At 45.5% G+C, this 19,617-nt stretch overlaps 1 protein-coding gene across 1 annotated transcript in view; it reads left to right on the top strand.

Moving 5' to 3' along the window:
* Positions 1-19,617, top strand: part of WDFY4 (WDFY family member 4) — a 253,283-nt gene that overhangs the window by 170,423 nt on the left and 63,243 nt on the right. The window contains exons 44-47 of the mRNA XM_036829672.1: positions 321-469; positions 6,152-6,272; positions 9,336-9,421; positions 10,890-10,952. Coding sequence (XP_036685567.1) covers positions 321-469; positions 6,152-6,272; positions 9,336-9,421; positions 10,890-10,952 — 419 coding nt within the window. The remainder of the gene's footprint in view (positions 1-320; positions 470-6,151; positions 6,273-9,335; positions 9,422-10,889; positions 10,953-19,617) is intronic.

Below are 19,617 nucleotides of genomic sequence, written 5' to 3'. Positions count from 1 at the left end.
GCACAGTTGTAGAGAAGCTTAAAGTGAGAGGAAAAAAAGGCCAATGTGCTCAACACAGCAATAAACACTGATCCACATGCCTCGGTGGGGGTGGGGTGGCCTTGGGTAGATGAAATAATGAAACAGGGTGTTGGGTGTAGAAAGGAAACTTAGACTGTGAAGAGCAGTGCAGCTCTGGGGCAGCGGCTCTGTCATTTACAGGGTGCTACTCTCACCTCCAAGGGCCTGGTGGGTGACCGGCCACTGCCCTCTTGCCCTCCAAAAGGAGATGGGCATGCTTCCTTTGCACGTGGCCTGACTCTGGCGCTCTCTCCCTGCAGGTGACACAGAAGTACTCCCTGGTCATCGTGCAGGGCCACCTGGTCTGCGAAGGGCTCCTGCTGTTTGGCCAGCAGCACTTCTACATCTGCGAGAACTTCACACTCTCTCCCGTGGGTGATGTCTACTGCACCCGCCACTGCTTATCCAAGTGAGTGCCCCTCCTCTCCCAGCAGATTCTGCCCTGAGCCCCAAGCTGCCTTCTCAGCCACCCCCATGCCTATGCCTCCCACCTTGTTCTTTCTATGGGCTCAGGTTTGGGCCTGAGAGGAACCTTAAGGCATAGGCATCATGATTGTGGTTCCCCAAAGCTAAAATCTGGAGCAGTTAACAATGCAGCAGCTCCTGGGGCTTTCCTGCTATGGAATGCACCACAGGACAAAGGGCATAGGTCCTTAGGTTGTTTGGGTAATAGAATCTAGTCCCATCAGCTTACTCATTCAACAACTTCTTTGATTGTTCATCCTTATGCAAGACATCAGGCCCTGCCCCTTCATGCCCGCAAGGCACATGAGTGCAATCAGCAGCATAAACAGGTCCTTTTGGAAAGAGTTTGGAACACACTATCATCAAGGGACAAAACATATGTTGTTTGAGGACTCTTCGGGGTTCATGCTTGGAGAGATGTTACGGGGCTTGTGTGGTGAGGGGCAGGTACTTGAGGAAGTAGGCTAAGATCTGGGTCTTGAAGGGTGGGTGAGATTTGGGTAGAAATCTGAAGAGTCATTTTTACACCAACTAATACCAGAGGTCTTTGGCAGGAAATTCCGAGGTTCTTCTTTAGGATCAAATGCAGTTGGTCTACTTGGGTTCAGTCGGTTCTTCTTGATTAATTCTCTAGTGTTTATAAAGTACTGTCATTCAAAACCAAATTGTGTTTGCACTTTTGCTAAAGGTTCAGTTCTCAAGTTGTATGTTTTCATCACTTTTGGAAAAATTTAGATGTTGATTTCTTTTCTGGTTAGCCAGGGCTCAAGTAATGACAAAATGACCTCTTAGCCCAGTGGCTCTCAAACTAAACTACATCGAATCACCTGGAAGTCCTGTTAAAACAGATTTCTGGGACCCCTCATCAGCCCAGTTTCTAATGTGGTAGGTCTGAGTTAGGGCTGAAGATTTTTAACAAGTTCTCAGCTAATGTTGATGCTACTGGTCTGGGACTACACTTTGAGAACCACTCTTTAAGACTATTGACAGAGGAACCAGAGCCTTACCTGCCAATAACTAAGAATTTTAACTCCCAGGTGTCATATCATTTCCAGCCTCTGTCAGGAAGCAAGAGTTTAAGGAGTACGGAAGGATAGATGTCAGCCCACCCTCCTTTGATTTAGGTTTGCTTTAAAATGCTTGGCCTTTTTCTCTCTGCTAATTTCCATCTTTTATTCATACCAAACGTTCACCAGTTGCAGTGAGTCTTCTGTTCTTTTCAAAGGCAGGAGCATAATTAATACTTGGCACACTCATTCCCATCTTATTGCTCATGTTTTATTGATACTGATCAATATGGACAATGGGTCTGCCGACGCGCCTTTCTGAGAGCTGATGAAAGCTTTCTCCTCTACGTATATGCATGGCGTGCCCATGAAATGACTTGCATAAACCATTGCTTCACTCTCCACCTCTGGTTTAAATTGAGTTGGTGTTAGAGAAGACCTTATTGATTAGGTAAATTGTGTGTATGAGGTGTATGTAATCATGATCAAATTGACTATAGCTGCACTTTTAATAGAAGCCCAGTTGTCAGGTTGGATGTACTCAAGTCTGGAAATGTACTTTTCTAGAATGCAAGTAGGAGAGTAGTGAGAATAAGTTACTACCTTGGAATATCGTTTGGGAATTGCATAGGTAATTTTAGTCCCCATACCTCAAAGAAGTGTTGTTAACCAGACAGTGTGCTCTCTGATCCCCTGTCTACTGCCCTAGGAAAATGCTGGCACTCGTGGAGTTGTGGTTCTCAGAGATGGGCCATTAGATCATGTCAGATCAATGGGGATTAAGTCTTATTTTGACCATGGAGACTAAGGAAGATACATAAATAAGCCGGTTAAAAATAAAGCTAAGTCAACTCTGAAATGTTTCTCTAAAAGACTGCCATCAATTTGAGTACAGTTGAGCATTAGACTTTGAAAGAGACTCCCCAGTGTACCATGAAAATATCCCAAATAAAACTCAAGAACACTGCCAATCCTCCAGCAGTGATTGGCTTGTGTACTTTGGAACTTTCCTTAGAAAGTAAGACCCTTTCTAGAAGGTTATATTTTGCTTTCAGTGGGATCTCTTCTTGGCAGAATAGGGTGACTGTACTAATTGGGTTGGCCAAAAAGTTCATTAGAGTTTTTCCATAACATCCTATGGAAAGCCCAAACGAACTTTTTGGCCAACCCAATAGCTGTCTAGGGCTCCTGTAACAAAGTATCAAAATCTGGGTGGCTTTAAAAAAAATAATTTATTGTCTCACAGTTCTGGAGGCTAAAAGTCTGAAATCAAAGTGTTGGCAGGGCCATGCTCCCTCTACAGCTTTAGGGGAGGATCCTTCCTTGCCCCTTCTAGCTGCTAGTGTTTCCTGGCAATCCTTGGTGGTCCATGGCTTGTATATACATCACTCGGTCACATGGCCATCTTCTCCCCATTTGTGTCTGTCTCTGTGTCCAAGTTTCCCCTTTGTATGAGGAGACTAGTCATACTGGATTAGGGCCTATCTTAATGACCTCCCTTTATTACCTCTGTTATTTACCTATTTCTAAATAAAGTTAAATTCTGAGGTACTGGGGATTAGGACTTCAACATATATCTTTTAGGGGACACAGTTCAACCCATAACAGTAGCAGCCAAACTCACAATGTATAGCATTTGATTCATTTGGTGGGAATCCAAACCATCCACCTGGCTCTTTGTGATGGGGTGCTTTTAGTCAGATATTTCCTTCACATCAGTCAGCAGTTTTAAGGCATCATCTCTCTGTTTAATTCAACAAATACTTATTGAAAGTCTGTCTTGTACCGGCACTGTGGTAGACTCCACAGATACATAGATCAGTCAGATGTGGGCTGTGTCTGGTAAAGAGTTTGTGATCTAGCAAGTTATTTGGGTTTAAATTCCAGGTATAAATTCCTGACAACAATTGGATACATACAAATGTGGGGCAAATCAAAGTATGTTTTAGTTTGAAATCCACTTCTATTACCAAAGACCCAGTCAATCAATATCATGATTATCATTTAGTTTACTGTGATTTCCCTAGTTAAGAATATTAAAAGTTTTACTATGACCACCCTGGACAATTTGCATGTATCATTATAGGTGTCATGCAAGAGCTGTGAACAGCATCCTATGAACTGTGGCCACAGCTCCATCTAAAGAAGAACATGGATCAGCGACTCCTTTCTACTCATTGACCTTGGGGGCCTGAACTCTGATTTAATGCACATGTAGAATATAGTGTTGGCAAAGAGACGCAGTCCTAGCTGTGTGACTAATGCTTTGTACGCTGGAACTCCAATCTGGACCCTGCATCAGTGAACTCAATACTGTCATTCACAATTTAGTCTTCCTGAGAAACTGAGTCTGTCTGAGCATTCCTGCCTTATGGATTATTCAGTCCCTGCAAGCAGGAGAAGAATGACCATCTTTCCTCCTAAAAGCCCCTTCCTAAAAGCATTCTCCAGAGCATTCTTCCTCATGTCACCAGTGTTTCAGAGTCCTAGGTTGAGAATCAGTCTGCACAGAGTAAACTGGAAGGAGGGAGCTGGTGGGGGAAACTCTGTAACTGCCAGCCAGCCTGTCTGCCTCGGGGGAGAAAAGGTGTGGCTGCGTGAGCTTGGGTTTTAGATTCAGAGGACCTGGTTTGAATCCAGTTCCATGTGACCTTAGAAAAGTCACCTCTTCTCTTTGGAATGTAGTTTCCTCATTTCTGATATGGGAATCATAATAACACATGCTCAGTAAGGGTTCATCACGTGGATCAAATTAATCAAGGACAGGGAAGTGCTGAGCAGGCTGTAGAGCATGACGGCGGTCAGTCCACTCAGCAAACATGCCCAGAGCTCCAGGAAAGATGTGGAGGATGAGATCCATGGGCACAGGTCTGTGCCCCCATGAACTCACTCATAGGCAGCTGGGGAGAGAAACCAACCAAAGGTGCAGCTAAGGTACAGAGAATGTTTGCTGTGCTCCCACAAGAACGGGGCTGCAGGACAACACGCCACAGATCACATCATTGTCACTGTCACAAGTGCCTTTACCTGGAATGCTGTTTGGCCTAAGTCAAGGGTAGGAACCAGAATTACCTCCACGACCTCTTTGGGAGTCAGGGAAGTTTAGGCGAAGCTCAGCTTAGCCCCAGAGGGAAGCATTAATAATGGACAAAGGGCCTCAGCCAGCAGTAAATTTGAATTAAAACGTCCAAGCAGAAGCATCCAGAACCAAAGCCACATTTGTGTTTCAACAATCCTACAGCAGTGTGGCTCAGAACAGGGGCCCTGAGAGGGTTGTTCTGAGAAGGGGCAGGAGTCCGCAGGGGTGCGGTCTGGCCATGTGGGCGCTGAACAGCCGGCTCAGGCTGTGTCCCACGCGGGTAGCCTTCCCCTCTACCTGGCAGTAACCATTCTGCAGAGTGTGCAAGTCTGAGCTCTTAGCACTGCAGATGCTGGACCAGCTCTGACCGCTGACCAGAGAAGTCCCGCGGGCCTGTGTGATGGCCTGAGCTCTTTCTATTTCCCCTGGAAGCGTGGCCTGCCCTGTAGGCTGGGCGGTGAGGGCCGCCCCTGGAGCTGGGGTGGGAGGAGGTAAAACACATTCCTGCCACCTAGTGCTGGTGCGGGGCTCCTCGGCTCTGTGGTGGGCACACAGTCTTATGGAGGGCTGAGGTGCTTGGAAGGCCCTTCCTTTCTCCAATGCTAAAAGGGTGTTTTATCAGAGCTTTGTGGTCATGTACACAATGCAAAATTGCTATGTAACTCAGATGATCAGAAGTGTAACTGTCCATACTGAAATCAAATTTATTTCTCAAGTCCCCATTTGTATTGGTGGTGGAAAGCTTCATCTGGTTGGTTATCTGAAGGTATTTCAGTTACTTCCAGTGCAAAAATTGTTCCTTTTGGGATAAATACTTAGTCAAATTCATGACTCCTCCTTCCCCCCTTCTCCCTTTCTTCCCAAGGGGAGTCATTCTGACCTCCGGGAGCGGGCATCCAGCATCCGGCCTGGCCGGCCCATCCTCTGCTCTCTACAATGCCGCTAGTCCGTGGTCCAGGCATGGTGCTCTGGGTCCACTGCTAACGCTGGGGTCATTGTCTTCCAGCCCATCAGTGCTCTCAGCCCTGCCACCTGCCTCTTTGAAGACTCAGAGTTTTCTGCCCCTTTGTCCCATTTTACACTAGGTGCTAGCCCAACTGACACGGCTGGTCTTCCCAGGGCTCCGTGTTGCCTGAGACTATGCTGGACAGGGCTTGTCTTTCTGCCTCATGTTCCAGGAGCTTGAAATTTCTCCAGACCTGACTACACATCTCTTTCATTCTTCCCCCACAACCCCGCAGCCCATTTCTGACCCCTGTACTCAGAGAGTCTTCTCACACTTACACTCCGCACCCTGTGTCTTTATCTGTCCTGGAGGTGGGCCCTTTGCCTTGCTGTCCCTCCCCTGGTGAGGGCAGGGCTCCGCCTTACTCCTCAGGGCAGGGCTGACACAGACAGGTGCTCAGACAGGGTTTATCAGGTCAGTGGGGGCTGGCACGTCCTCCAATGTGTCCCAGAAACTCAGGTGGGCCACGCACGGTGCAGGCAGGGGAACAGCCTACCAGACACCCTCTCACTGCGTGTCTTGCTTCCTTTTCAGCATTAGCGATCCATTCATCTTCAACATGTGCAGCAAAGACAGGTCCTCCGACCATTACTCGTGCCAGCGCCACAGCTACGGTGACCTCAGGGAGCTCCGGCAGGCGCGCTTTCTCCTGCAGGTGTGTCCCGGGAGGGGGCCAGAGGGAGGATCATCTCTTCCGGGCACAGGTGGTCCAGGTGCCATTGAGTCCCCATCTGAATGTGAGGGACACACCTCCCTGACCCCCTTCACCTGTGCACAGCCCAGGGCCCTTTGAGACACCTGTGAATCCCTGTGGCTTATGTTGGGCTGGTCCCCTGGCTGGGACGGAGTTCTGCCTTCTGTTTCACTCTCTCCCCAGTCCCTGCCATTTGGCCACTGGGCCCTTCTCTCTCTCACCGTGTCATTTAGGATCCAGCCCCTTTGCTTTATTTTCCCCTGACGTGCCACAGAGCTGCCTTGGAGATTAAGGAATACAGGACAGGGCAGCTCCATTGCCTCATGGCAGAGCCGATGACTGAGAGTTGAGTGCCAGTCTGCCCTCTGTTCTGACCACGTGGACACCTCCTCAGGCCTCTGCCCTCCTCACAGCTTCACCTACCTTCAGGCTCCTGGTCATTTCCTGGGCCAGGTGTTGTAGAGATCTCCTGACTGTCCCCTCCAACCAGGATCCCAGAGCCTTGTCCAGTGCATTCAAGGGCTCATCCAGGTACTAAACAGAGCTGATTCCTTCCAGAGGCAGAGCTCTGCTGTCAGCTAGTCACAACCACATGCTTCTCATACCCCACCCTGGAGAACCATCACCTGGTTTAGAAGCATCACCTCAGTGGCAAAAGGAGGAAGAACTCTGGGGAAGAACTCTGGGGCTCCCACTGGCCTCAAACACATCTTGCCTTCACCAGCCCAACCTCAGCAATAGCAAAGCTGCGTCCGTGCCCAGGGGCCTCCCAGGCAGCTGGCAGAGGAAGAGAGGAGGGACCACCCTTGGGGGTGGGGAGGAGCCCAGATCTCTCCCCCATCACCCTTGCTGCAGGGTCACCGTTCTGCAAAGGCCAACAGGGACAGTGCTAAGCCGTTGGGAACAGAATAAGTGTGCCTTTCATTTGTAAATTTCTTTGTCCCTTGATCCTCCTGCTGGAGGCCTCATTATTATTCTCTGAAGCTAAAGCTCAAGGAAGCCTTTGCGGGGGGGTAGGGGGGCTCATTCTAGGGAGGATCAGCTGCCCTGCAGACAAGGGTCCAGCAAGCTGCTGACATCTGACCCAGCTATCTCCCTCTCCCTCCCTCTCCGCTGCTTTTGCCCACAAAGAGCTGGTTCTCATTTTGCCTGCCCTTAGTGCCCTTCTCTGAAAGGAGAGTGAACTAGAAAGGGGCGGGTGGAGGAGGCCCTGCCCTGATGATTCTGACCACAGCCAGCATGGGCCCAGTCCTGAGCACGGCTCTGCAGCTTTGGCACAGTCGGGCACCTCTCTGGGCTTCCATTTCCCTCCAGTGAACAGGTGACCACGTCTTGTCTTTTCCACCGTTACATATATAGCAGCACTTAGCACATTTTAGGCACATAGCAAGTACTCAAAAAAAAATTGGTTTTAAATAATTGTATGTCTACTTACAGGTTATATATAGTAGCAAATAGATATCAGTAAGTGAGTGTCTTTCTCCCCAGTAAAAGGGGATTGTTTCCAGATGGTTGGTTAGCCTGACAGTGGTGGAAACCAGAAGTGGGAGAGCATGTGTGATGGCCAAGTGGGGCTGGGAGACCTTCATGAGCAAGGCCACCATTTGTCCAGCCCTAGATTCTCCCAGAGGAAAGTCAGAGCCTGGGCACTTAAGGTTGCTGGGACAAGCTGTAGCCTTCATAAATTCTACATTCATCATCTCTCTGCACAGTGTTTATATTTCTATTTGTAGAAAAAAAATCTGTGGCTCTTATGTATACCCACAGAGGAGAGGGGTGTTTCATTATCATTACAGATACTTTCCCTCTGCTCAGGAATCTAATGAACTGGACTTTGAGAACTCACTTCCAGCCAGGCAGGAGCAGGACCTGACTGCTGTTGGATGCAGGACCCCATCTTTGAGTCTGACCCTCCCCCTCCCCACCTCCCCCTCCATGCCCAGGCCTCACCTCTCCCAGGCCCTCCCTCAAGTGCTGGGTATTCTTTCGCTGACCCCATCTGATCCTATATGTGGACTCACTCTATCACTATTCCAAATAGATTGGAAGGGGAGGGAGGAGGAAAGGAAAGCAGGTAGAGTTCATTTAGGCATTCACAAAATACCCTTGAAACAACATTGTTATGTCAGTGTGGCCACGTCAAAATGGCTCAGCAAAGTGGTTTGGCAAAGCACCCTGTGCCTTCAAGTCTGTGGGCTGGCGTAAGATGCTGCCCAGATTGGGACTTGCACCCACTCAACCAGCTCCCCTAGTGTTTCTGGTAAGATGACCCTTTGGTTCAGGAAATGAAACCCTTGACCGGGAAGTAAAAGTGTCTGGAGGTGTTACTGGGCACTTTCCTCTCTTTGTCCCCTCCTCGCTTGCCCTGGGAGTGGGGCTCTTGTTTCCTGCTTCAGCCAAAGGAACTCTTAGGTCTCCTGCCCTCCTACTCATTCTGTGGAGACCCCATTCATCACTGTCACCAAGGTCTTCATATCCCCTGCAGGAGGTTGGAAGGGCTAACCAGGAAGGGGTGCCTGTGTCAACCTAGATAAAGAGGTAAACTGAGGCAAGCTTGAATTACCAGAAATTGAGTTAATTCAGGAATAGCAGAGGAATAGCCATTCACGAAACACAGGCTGTCCGGAGCTACAGGCGAATCCGTTGGGGGTCAGCTTGTCTATGGGCAAGGAGGACAAGTGGGGGCGTCCAGCCAGAGTCCAAGCTGTAAGTTCACTGGCTTGAGGATGGGAGGGGTTCTTGGTGGATGTTCATTGCTCACAAGGTAAGTCTCGATCTTCTGTAAATCAGGCATCTGTGGGAAATCAGCCTCTCAGTTCTTAAGTTTCGTTTTTCGGAGGATGCATGCCTGAGGTTCGCCCTTTCATATCCTTTGGTTCCATTTTAGATTGAAATCCTTTCATGCCTGACACAGAGTCCCAAATGACCCACAGCCATGGCTCTATTGCCCTGGCGGGGGTGGGGCGGGGGGGTGGTTCTCCATTCCAGGAAACTGCAGAGCAGTAAAAGGGGTTCTCTTTACAGGACATTGCCCTGGAGATCTTTTTCCGAAATGGGTATTCCAAGTTTCTTGTCTTCCACAACAGTGATCGGAGTAAGGTCTTCAAAAGGTAAGGGTTTGAAACTCCTCCGCTAAGGAGACTAATCGTGAACCAATAGGAGAGGAACAGCTCTGTTCTCAGGAGAATTCTCAACCCACAGTGAGCAGGATTTAGGTTAGACACGAGAAAGAACTTACCCACAGAACTGTTGAGTGATGGAAAAAAGTATAAAGAAAACTATAAAAGCTCCTTCCCTAAATCCTGGGAAACTGGCTCTGTTTCATGAACTGAAGTAGTTTGGGACAGTAATAACTGAAGGGAGAAAAAAATGTGCAGACACAACATATTTAATGGGCCTTCCAGAATTTTCTGGCTTTATTTTTTAATTTTCCAAGTAATTTTTTTGGCTTAATCTTCCTTTTAGATCCCAGTTGCCAATTTTATTTGTTCTGACTTCATATTTTATTGGAAAGAATTCCTACCAACTGATTTCGCATTTCTGCAGGGAGCATCTTTTTTCTTCAAGAGAGAAGCATGCTGTTTTAGTTCAACTTCTCTTTATCCAAAGAGATTAATCAATCTAAGGAGCTTAAGCTAGAGTTTAAATTTTAAATTTATATTATTAAAGTTAGAGATATGTAGATTTGCAGAGAATCTAGAAGAGGCCAAAGGAAAGGTAGGCTCCTAGCCATAAACAGACCACACAGAAGCTGGATTAATAGAGAAGTGGTCACATTTAGCTCCACTTAGGGTTGAAAATTCTGAGGTGAGATTTGACATCCCTGGCCTGCATGTCCCAGGCCATTTTGTGCTCAGAGGTTCTAGCCTTACCTTCCTGTTGGCCCTGGCGAGTCACTGGCACCAGGACCAGCTGCTGGGTCCCAAGGGCAGGGCCAGAGTGGAGAAAAACAACTCTCGCAGAGAGGCTGTCTGAGCCAGCTCTGGGTGCATCTCCATTGACTGTGATTCTCCCTTTGAGGTTCTTCGAAGGACTGCTGTTATATCACCTCCTAAAATGTCTTCAGGTTCCGTTTTAGACCAAACCGAAGAAGTAGACATGCAATGCTGAACCTCAGGTTCATGTTCCCTTGTGATTTCTGTGCATTAAATGACGTTTTTTTCACAGTCGAGCTAGAAGTCTTATACATCCATAACTCAGACAGTGAATAGTGCCAACCACACCCCACCCTTGTTCAAGGAGCATGAAAGTAAGATGGCACTTGTCCCTAGAGTACTACAGTGGTTGCTAAAATCAGCAATGGAAATGCCAGTGCTGGCCCTGAGGAGGTCTCTAAAACACATAATTTTTATTGTAACTATTGTTTTATTGTTATCATTGCTATTATTAAGGCTAGAGCATATAATGGCAGAGGGTGCTGATGGGGTGCCTCAGAGGTACACCCTGATCTAGGGGCAAATGGGGCCCACTGGAAGGGCAAGAATAAACCCAACCTCTAGCCTGCCTCCAAAAATGTTCCCATGGTGGTGGAAGAGTCTTGACTCTGCTGATAGAATAATCCTTTCCCTTTTTGTCTAGCTTCTGCTCTTTCCAGCCCGGCTTGAAAGGGAAAGGCTTCACGGAGGAGCCGCTCAACCTAAGGTAACAGGTGCAGGGAGGAGGCCAGCCATGCTTTCTGGGCAAGGGTTGGCCTTGTTTTGATTTTCTTCATTGGCCTGACCCTACTGCTAAGAAGGCATGCAAAGAGCATGTCAATCTGCCTTCTGCTTAGTTTTTCTCTCTCCCATCCCCCTACAACCCTCATCCTACTCCCCTAGTTCCTTCTGCCAATTAAACCTCTACAGCAGACTTGAAGTCCCAAGTGCTCTGAGGCTTGTTCAAACCAAAATGGCAGGAAGCCGCCTCTGCCTGTGGTGGGGGGGGGCAGGTTGCCCGTACAGGGGGCAGCCCAGGGCCAGCCTTGGTGTCAGGCCCTCAGGTTGGGGTGTGCGCAGTCCCAGGTCTGTCCTTGCTATTCGAGGCTCTGAAAACTCAGAAGCTAAATAAATAAATGTACAGTGATGTGCAAAGCAGATGCTAATTTATGAGTCTGTGATATGGAGCATCTTTCCCAGGAAACAAAATGCTTACGGCCCCTTCCTAAGCGCCCCTGCCTTACAAGTACCCAGTTCTCTGGAAGGCCAGTTCCGGATTGGTAGGTGCTTTTATTTCAGTTAGGAAGGGGAATAGGAAGAGGACAGTGGTTGCTGTTTTTCTCCAGGAGTCTGTGGGGCTGGGGCAGGGAGGAGGTATGTTCAAAATATTTATAATGACTATGGAATGGGTGTCATCAGTTTATTTAAAATGATTTATCCATAGTTTGTTATGTGTAGTGTTCGCTGCTTCACAGAGCAACATGCAAAATACTGAAAATCTCCCCATTTATTGAGTTTACATTCTTGTGAGAAAGACAGAAAGCAAAATGAATGAAATATAAAGCATATTAGATAATGATAACAACCAAAGTCGATCGAGGTTGGGTTTGAAATCTTAGGTTGGTAGGGGAAGACCTCACCCAGAAAGTTAATATTTGAATTAAGACTTGAACAAAGTGGGGAAGCAAGTTATTCAGATAACTGAAGAAAGAACATTTCAGGCCAAGGGAAGAGGAGAGCAAGGGCCCCAAGGGGAGGTGTGGTGGGCTTGGCTGGGGCCATAGTGGTTGGGTGCAGTGAGTCAGTGGGAGCAGAGATGAGAGAGGGAACAGGGTTCATGTAAGCCTTGGGGGCTCATGCTAATGGGGTCGCCTTTTACTCTGAATAAATGGGAAACATTGGAGGGATCTTGTGACCTAACTTATATTTTAAAAGACTTACTCTGGCTTCTGTGTTGAGAATAGAACATAGTAGGTCAAAGGCAGAAGTTGGGATACTGGTTAGGAGGTTTTTGCAGTAATGCAGGTGAGAGATGATGCTGGCTTGGATTGGGGGGGTGGTGGCAGTAAAGATGGTGTGAAGTGCTCAGATTGTGGACATATTTGTACGTGATTGAAGGTACATCTGGTGGGATTTGTTGACAAATCAAGTGTGGGTAGGGAATGTGTGCGTGAGAGAAAGGACTTAAGGATAAGACCAAGCATTTGGGCTTGAGCAACTGGAAGATGAAATGGGGAAGACCATACGAAGAACTGCTTTGGTGGTGGTGTGGGTATCAGGGGCTCGATTTTGGACGTGTTAATTTTGAGATGCCTCTCAGATATCCAGGTGGAGATGTCATGTAGGTCATTGGATATATGTTTCGAAAGTCAAGGGAGAGGTGCTCCAGAGAAATACATATCTAAGCTCATGGAAGAAGAGCTTTGATAAAATCAGGAAGCCGAAGAGCTGGTTCTAGGCTCTGAGACCACCCAAGCAGCCAGGACATGTGGTGAGGCTGTGCTGCTGCGGTCAGCCATGGACTTTGGGGTCAACCTGATTTGGGCTCATAGTAGGTGCTCAATTAATTGTAATTCCTTTGCTTAGTTTTAGAATCAACTGCTGTGTATTTTGGGCATGTTTATGGAGCAGTTGATTAAATACAGGCATCTGTGTTCTCAGCTCTTTGAGTTTCTCCCAGCCCTTCTCCTACCAGCCACAGTGTGCCTACACAAGTTTCAGAGGGGAAGGCAGTAGTGGCTCCCAGCCTTAGAAAGGCTTGGCTGGCCATTGCCCCATGCCTGGAATGAACTTGGCCATTTTTTGTTTGGATTACCAAGGACAAAGCCCAATTCATACACTGAGTCTTTAAAAATGCCTACCTGCGCTTTGCACACTCTAGCGAACATGAGCTTCTCTTCTCTGAAGGAGGTGCATGGTCCATTCTGCGGGCTTTCACCTGGCCCGAGATGCTTGGCCTGTGCTACAGGTTTTCATATCTTCAACCCCCAGCTCTTCATGATTGATCTGGCCCCTCTAGAGGCCATCTCCCGTGTACAGGAAACCAGAGCTTTTGGATACCAGAGTTTTGCCTAGAATTTCGGTGACAATGGCTGTCTCCATAACTGAATTCCAAGGATGTTCTATGGGCCTGGATCCCAAGTAGAAAATACTTGCAAAGCTGAGGTCAGCCTGGGATCCATAATCCTCCTCTGTCTCCCCATGGTACAAGGCTAGACCATTCTGAAGCCAGCATGGTGGCATAATCGGACATCTGTGAGGTGCAAGGCTCTGCAAGCATATAGGGGCTTCTAATGTAAAGCCAGCTAGATGCCCCTGGAAACGTGTCTGATGGCCAAAAAACTCCACGATATTAGACATAGGTAGGCTCTGCAGAGACGTGAGAATAGCTGAAGTTACAGGGAAAGGGAAGCTGGTTGAAAATGAATAGGTAAAGAAACACACATCTTTATACTTTAAGTTATCTGTACCCTTCCACAAAGGGCTGGAAACAGTTTCAAAACTAAATACAGGGTATAATGATCCTTTAAAAATTACTTCCAAACTCCTTTAAAGGACAAAAACATAGACATGATATCAGGTACCTGGAATGATCTAGTTACTCTAATTGTACTGAAACTAAGAAAAACCAAACAATTGTGCTAGGTTACATCATTTTCCAGCAACAGATAACAAGAAACAGACAGTTTGGGGGAGTTTTTGTTCTGGAACATACTTTCTCTTGGCACTGAATAAATAGGGTAGTGGGTAACAAAGAAGGCAATTAATTCCCTTTCTATAAAAAATGAAAAACAAGAGCACTATAGAATATAATTTTCTATATTGATTCTCTGAAAAAATAGAGCCCTAATGTTTGGGCTTATTTCTGTACAGACATTTCTTTGGGACGCTAGCATGATCTGGCTCAGTTCCATTGCTTCCCAGTGATCTCAGTTCCTATTGAGCCCAGAGTTTAGAAAACTCAGGGAAATACAAGGCCTGGTTGCCTATCTGGCATTTCCTCTCTCAAATGTCTGTTGCACACAGTACACACCTTTGAATGGGCTAAAGGCATCCTTCCATAGCCATGGTCCCTGACAAGTTCTGAAATACTCACTTTCTGTCTCATCAAGACAAAAGTGTCCCTGGGCTGGAAGAAGCTGTTGGTTGTGAGGCAGTGCTTATATTTGGGGCCTTACTATATCTGCATGTTTGTAATTTCTGAAATGTTCTCTCAGTTGTATAGCTAACTTAAATGTAATGGTTAGGATGAAATTCATTTTTTGGCATGAAGTTCTGCAGTTCTACTGTCCTTTATAGCTTTCCTTTAATGAATGAGTTTCCTTTGAAACATTATTTGAAAAAAAATGAAAAACAAAGAACTTAGAAAACCAACCATAAGAAGCTGTAAATTCCCATAAGAAGATGATTCTTCCACGATAATCAGGGCACCACCGCTAGCAGCCTGGAGGCTAAATTTCAAGTACTCCACCTCCCCACTTCCGCCTTTTCAGTCCCTACTCTCCAGAGATCGTCACTGATGACCAGCTGGGAGGCTGAGAATCTGTAATGTGCATGGTTACTTTGATAAAGAGAACTTTCAGCTCCATCACTGAATGGAGAAACATGCTCCTTGGGCTTCTTGGTAAAGCACACCTTGGGAGGGCAACTGTAGGGGCTATACAGCTCAGACCCTAGGGTTAGAGCAGAATTGGAACCAGAAGTGAACTAAACACCCTGGTGGGATAACCAATGCCCTGGCATTGTGGAGCTTCTCACATGGTTGGCTCAACAGGCAATGGGTAGTGGAGCCCAGTGACCTGCGGTGAGCTCTGCCTGGGTCCTGCTCAGACCTTGTTTTGGTCCCCATTCGTGTTGTTCCTTGTCTTACTTGTTCAGGTCTCCTCTTAGCTCTATCCTTAGCCGTGACCTCAGACCTGTTTCTAGGCAGAAGCCTAACTTAAGCCCTGATCTCTGCACCAAGCCTGGCCCCTTCGTCCACCCATTCAAGGTGCTTCCATAGGGCAGTGGGCAGGTGCGTTAAAGTCCAGAACTGTGAAAGGAGCAACTTGCTGGCTCACGGTCCCCCCACCCCACTTGCTACTTGTACCCAGCCACCTCCAGAAAACCTGGGACATGGGTTGAGAAGCCATGCATTGTCTTTTTATTATTTTAACATCTTTCTCAGGAATCTTCAAGGGTAAGATCAACATGGATAATTTTAAGTTAGGCCAGTGATCTGAAGTTAAGGTGCTCTTTCTCCTGAAATGCCTTAACTCTTCAGAATGATTGAGGAACTTTAAGCTTGCCATAGTTACTCATAAATTAGCACTTGGTAGATATAGAAAGATCTGTTTATCACTGCATATAGTCTGTAAGATTTTTTTTTTATTTTAAAATAACTATAGATGCACAGGAAGTTGCAAAAATAATACAGAGAGGCCCCATGCAGCCTTCACTTAAATTCCACCAATGGTTACATCTTATGTAACTATAGTACAGTTTCAAAACCAGGAAATTGACATTGATACGATATGTATGCATAGTTCTTTGTCCTTTTTATCATATGTGTAGATTCTTGAAACCACCACCACTGTCAACATACACAATTACTTTTATCACCACAGAGATATCTCTTATGCTACCACTTCCTGGTTATGCCCACCCTCTAACACAGCTCATCATCCTTAACCCATGGCAACCACTGATCTGTTTTTCATCTCTACCATTTTGTCATTTAGAGAATTTTCTATAAATGGAATCATAGAATCTGTGACCTTTGGAGATAGGCCTTTTTTTTACTCAGAATAATGCCCTTGAGATCCATCCAAGTTGTTGTGCTTATCATGCTCCTTTTTATTGCTGAGTAGTATTCCATGATATGGATATACCAGAATTGGTTTAACCGCTTGCCTATTGAGGGAAATTTGCTTGTTTCTAGTTTGGGGCTATTACAAGTAAAGAAGACAATCTACATTTAATGTAATTATTAAGATGTTAGGACATAAGTCTGCCATTTCATTTCTCATTTCCTGTTTTTTCCTCTGTTGTTCATTTCTGTTTCTTTTTCCTGCCTACCTTTGCATTACTGAAAGATTTGTTAAAATTCTACTTTGATTTGTCTATAGTATTTTTGGTTTTTTTGGTATAAATTCTTTGTATAGATTTTAGTTGCTTGAGGTATTGCATTTTACATACATAACTTATAAGAGGCAACTGGTGTTGGGATTTCACCAGTTCAAGTGAAGTGTAGAGACCATAGGTCTTTTAAGTCTTAAAGTCTTCTTTTAAATTTTTAATTGTCTATAATTTATGTCTATCATTTTCTTGAATATTTCCTCTATATAAATTTAAAAAACACACACAAAATATTTCCCAAAGTCATTTTCACACACAGATTGTCTAAAGCAAGAGAGGCAAAATGAATTTAAGAAGCAAGTCAGTGGTTTGGCCGGCACTGGAGAGCCTGGCTTCCAGAACGTTTCCCTTGCCACTCTCTTCTCCTAACTGAGGGCTTTTCTTCTTCAGAGCTGATTAGCCTTCAGGTTTTTGCCATAAGCTACTCAAGGGAGATGTTGAGCATATCCTAGGGATGAAGACATAAGAGGCCAAGGCAATTACTCCAGGTCATGGAGGCAAAACACAGCAAGGGCAGAGGTCGCACAGGGGTCACCTAGGTCACGCCTGGCTTTCAGAGACAGTGGTGACTGGGTTAGTGTGAATAGGGGTTTTGTTCTATTTGAAGAAAGAGAAAACCCTGTGACTTTCCTATCAAGTATTTTGGGGCCTAATATACTCTCCAGAAAGTAAAGATGACTGCAGTATTTTAGGGCATGCGGGAACATCAACATGAAACCTTTCCTTGACAGAAAAAGAAATAAAATATAGAAGATGTTTCCTAACTGAGTTCTACCTCCCATCTTCAATTCATCTTACTGCCTGGGTTTTCTGATGAACCAGGGGTCTAAGGTGAATGTATACTGGGGCAAATCAAAACCCCCTGCTTGTTTATTTCTCAATCCTGGTGAAGTTCAATGCACTTAAAACCCCTTCCTAAGACATGGCTATAAGAATGAAAGCACCATAAAGCACCTAGAGATCAAGGATGGCAAAAAATGTCATCTTGCATGCCAGCCACTCCGTTGGAGGTAAATCCAGGAGAGGTGCTGGAGAGAGATTTTGGAAACCAAGCACAGTGGAGGAAGTTGCTGCAATGGTCAGGAGAGGGGGTAGAGGGGCAAACCTGGGGTCCAGACCAAGACTCTTTGTAGGGGCACAGGGAGATCTTTTTCCTTAACTCATTAATTCTGAAGAAAAAGTGTCTCGAGCGGGAGGGATAGAAAAGGTCAGTATCCAAATAACTAGCCATCACTTTCTGTTTGGATCAAATGCCCCTGCATGGATTCTGTGCTTCTTGGGTCAGAGATGAAGTAGGTAAAATAGCAGGATGGCTACTTAGGGACATGTTCAAGGCCCAACATTCTAGTGGGGTCTCCTAGGCCTAAGGCATGACATCTCATCATGCACTTCACAGACATGTGTCCTCCTCTCATCTGTAGAAGAACTTCTAAGGAATCATTGTGGACAGTAAATGAAGGGAAAAATATAAAGAATGACATTCAGTGTTCACAAGGGTGCAGTGAAATGAGCTCTCTAATATATTACTGGTAGATATATAAATGGGTGTAAACTTTTTATAAGCTACTTACTAGCATGTATCAAAAATTATTTAAAAACCACACTCTTTAATACAACATTAAAAAAATCTTAATCATACAGGCTTCATCACAAAATGATTTCTATTAGTGAAAAACAGGAAACAAATGTCCAACAATAACTTAGTTATGTGTATCCATGTTTGACTATCTTACAGATGTTTTAAATTATGGTTATTAAGACCATGTAACTACATGGGTTTCAAAGCAGGATAAAAATGATGTGAATGCTATTATTTTAACTATGTATAAAATATACACAGAAAAATAACTAGTAAGGAAATCTGTCAATATTACAGCTGGCTTACACAGTAGAATTGTGGATACTTTAAGCTGCTATATTTAAAACTATGTTGTGGTATTGTTACTTTTATAATAGAAAACCTTTAAGAAAGAGAAAAACTGAAAAGGGAATTTTGAATCTATATCTTCAGAGATTTTAGAAATATGATAGAGTTGTCACAGCTAAGCATTTCAAAGGAAAATAAGCAGTGAGGAGTGAAGAAATGAAGTATGCTGTCTGCTGTGGTTTATAACATGAAAAAGAAATACGTTAGTCACGCTGAACTAATGGATATTTATCTCTCAGTGCTTTTCCACTGACCACTACAAAACTTGCCACCAACACAGGAAAGCTGTGATTTAAAACAAACAAACAAACAACAACAACTACGAAAAACTTTCCTAAGGATATCTTCCTTGATCCCTTTCTTTTAAGCAGTATAAAGGTGTGAGTGAGTGGTACAGGGAAGGTTCTCAGCTATTGTGAGTTCTACCAACAGATCTAGAGTGACTGAAGACACTGTTCAAAGTAGTACTTTAGCTTTAAGATGCACCGAGCTCTAGTTCTTAGAGAGAACTGACTTCTACTGAGTGAGTACTCATTCTGTGAGCTATCTGCTTGAGACGCATGACAACGCTTGGAGTTGGGCTGGTATTACTCCCACTTTACAGATGAAAGGACCAAAGCTAAGTAAAACGTCCAGGGAGATGGCAAGTAAGAAGCAGAGCTGCTCTGGGCTCAGTTCTGTCCAACTGCAGAGTCTTTGGCTTTTTCTCTATGCCAGACTAGCCCTGCACACCACTAGGCTCTGATCTCCTAACTTCCTCAAACAATGGCATTATAAAGAACAAAGTCTTCTTTCAACTTGTCTTCCCTACAGGTTGCAAAGGGCAAGACAGGCTTTCCCCCACTGGACACAGTCCCTGCACCTGGCACAGTGCCTAGTAAGATGTTTATCTATTGACTGCACCAACCCCTATCTGCACCCATTCTTTCCTTATTCCACAAAGGTCTGGAAAAGCATGGACATAATAAGATGGGAGTGAACCTCATTCATTCACAGCCAGTCAAGGGCTTGCAGGTTTAGTCTAGAAAGCTCCTAGAGCAAATTATGCAAGTGCAGAAAAGAGAAAGGGATAGGACTGCTTAGAGCCCAAGAAGTTAATGCCAATACTTAATGATAATATCTGCCCATCTCTGTGGCCCAGTTTTGTCCCCTTCTCAAGACCATATGTCCATCTGCCCGCCTACCAACCCATGCTTAGAGATGCCTGACTTTTGAAGGCTGGCCCAAAGCATTCCAATAGAACAAACTCCACACTGGGGAGCTGGCAGTTGGTCCAGAAATGTGTGATAATGAGACTAAGAGTGTGCTGGCTGTATCAGCTGCCCAGGCCACGGGCTGTAGGCAGGAG

This window comes from Balaenoptera musculus, chromosome 16 (assembly GCF_009873245.2).
Source record: "Balaenoptera musculus isolate JJ_BM4_2016_0621 chromosome 16, mBalMus1.pri.v3, whole genome shotgun sequence".
NCBI lineage: Eukaryota > Metazoa > Chordata > Mammalia > Artiodactyla > Balaenopteridae > Balaenoptera > Balaenoptera musculus.
This window is presented reverse-complemented; position numbering and strand designations above follow the sequence as displayed.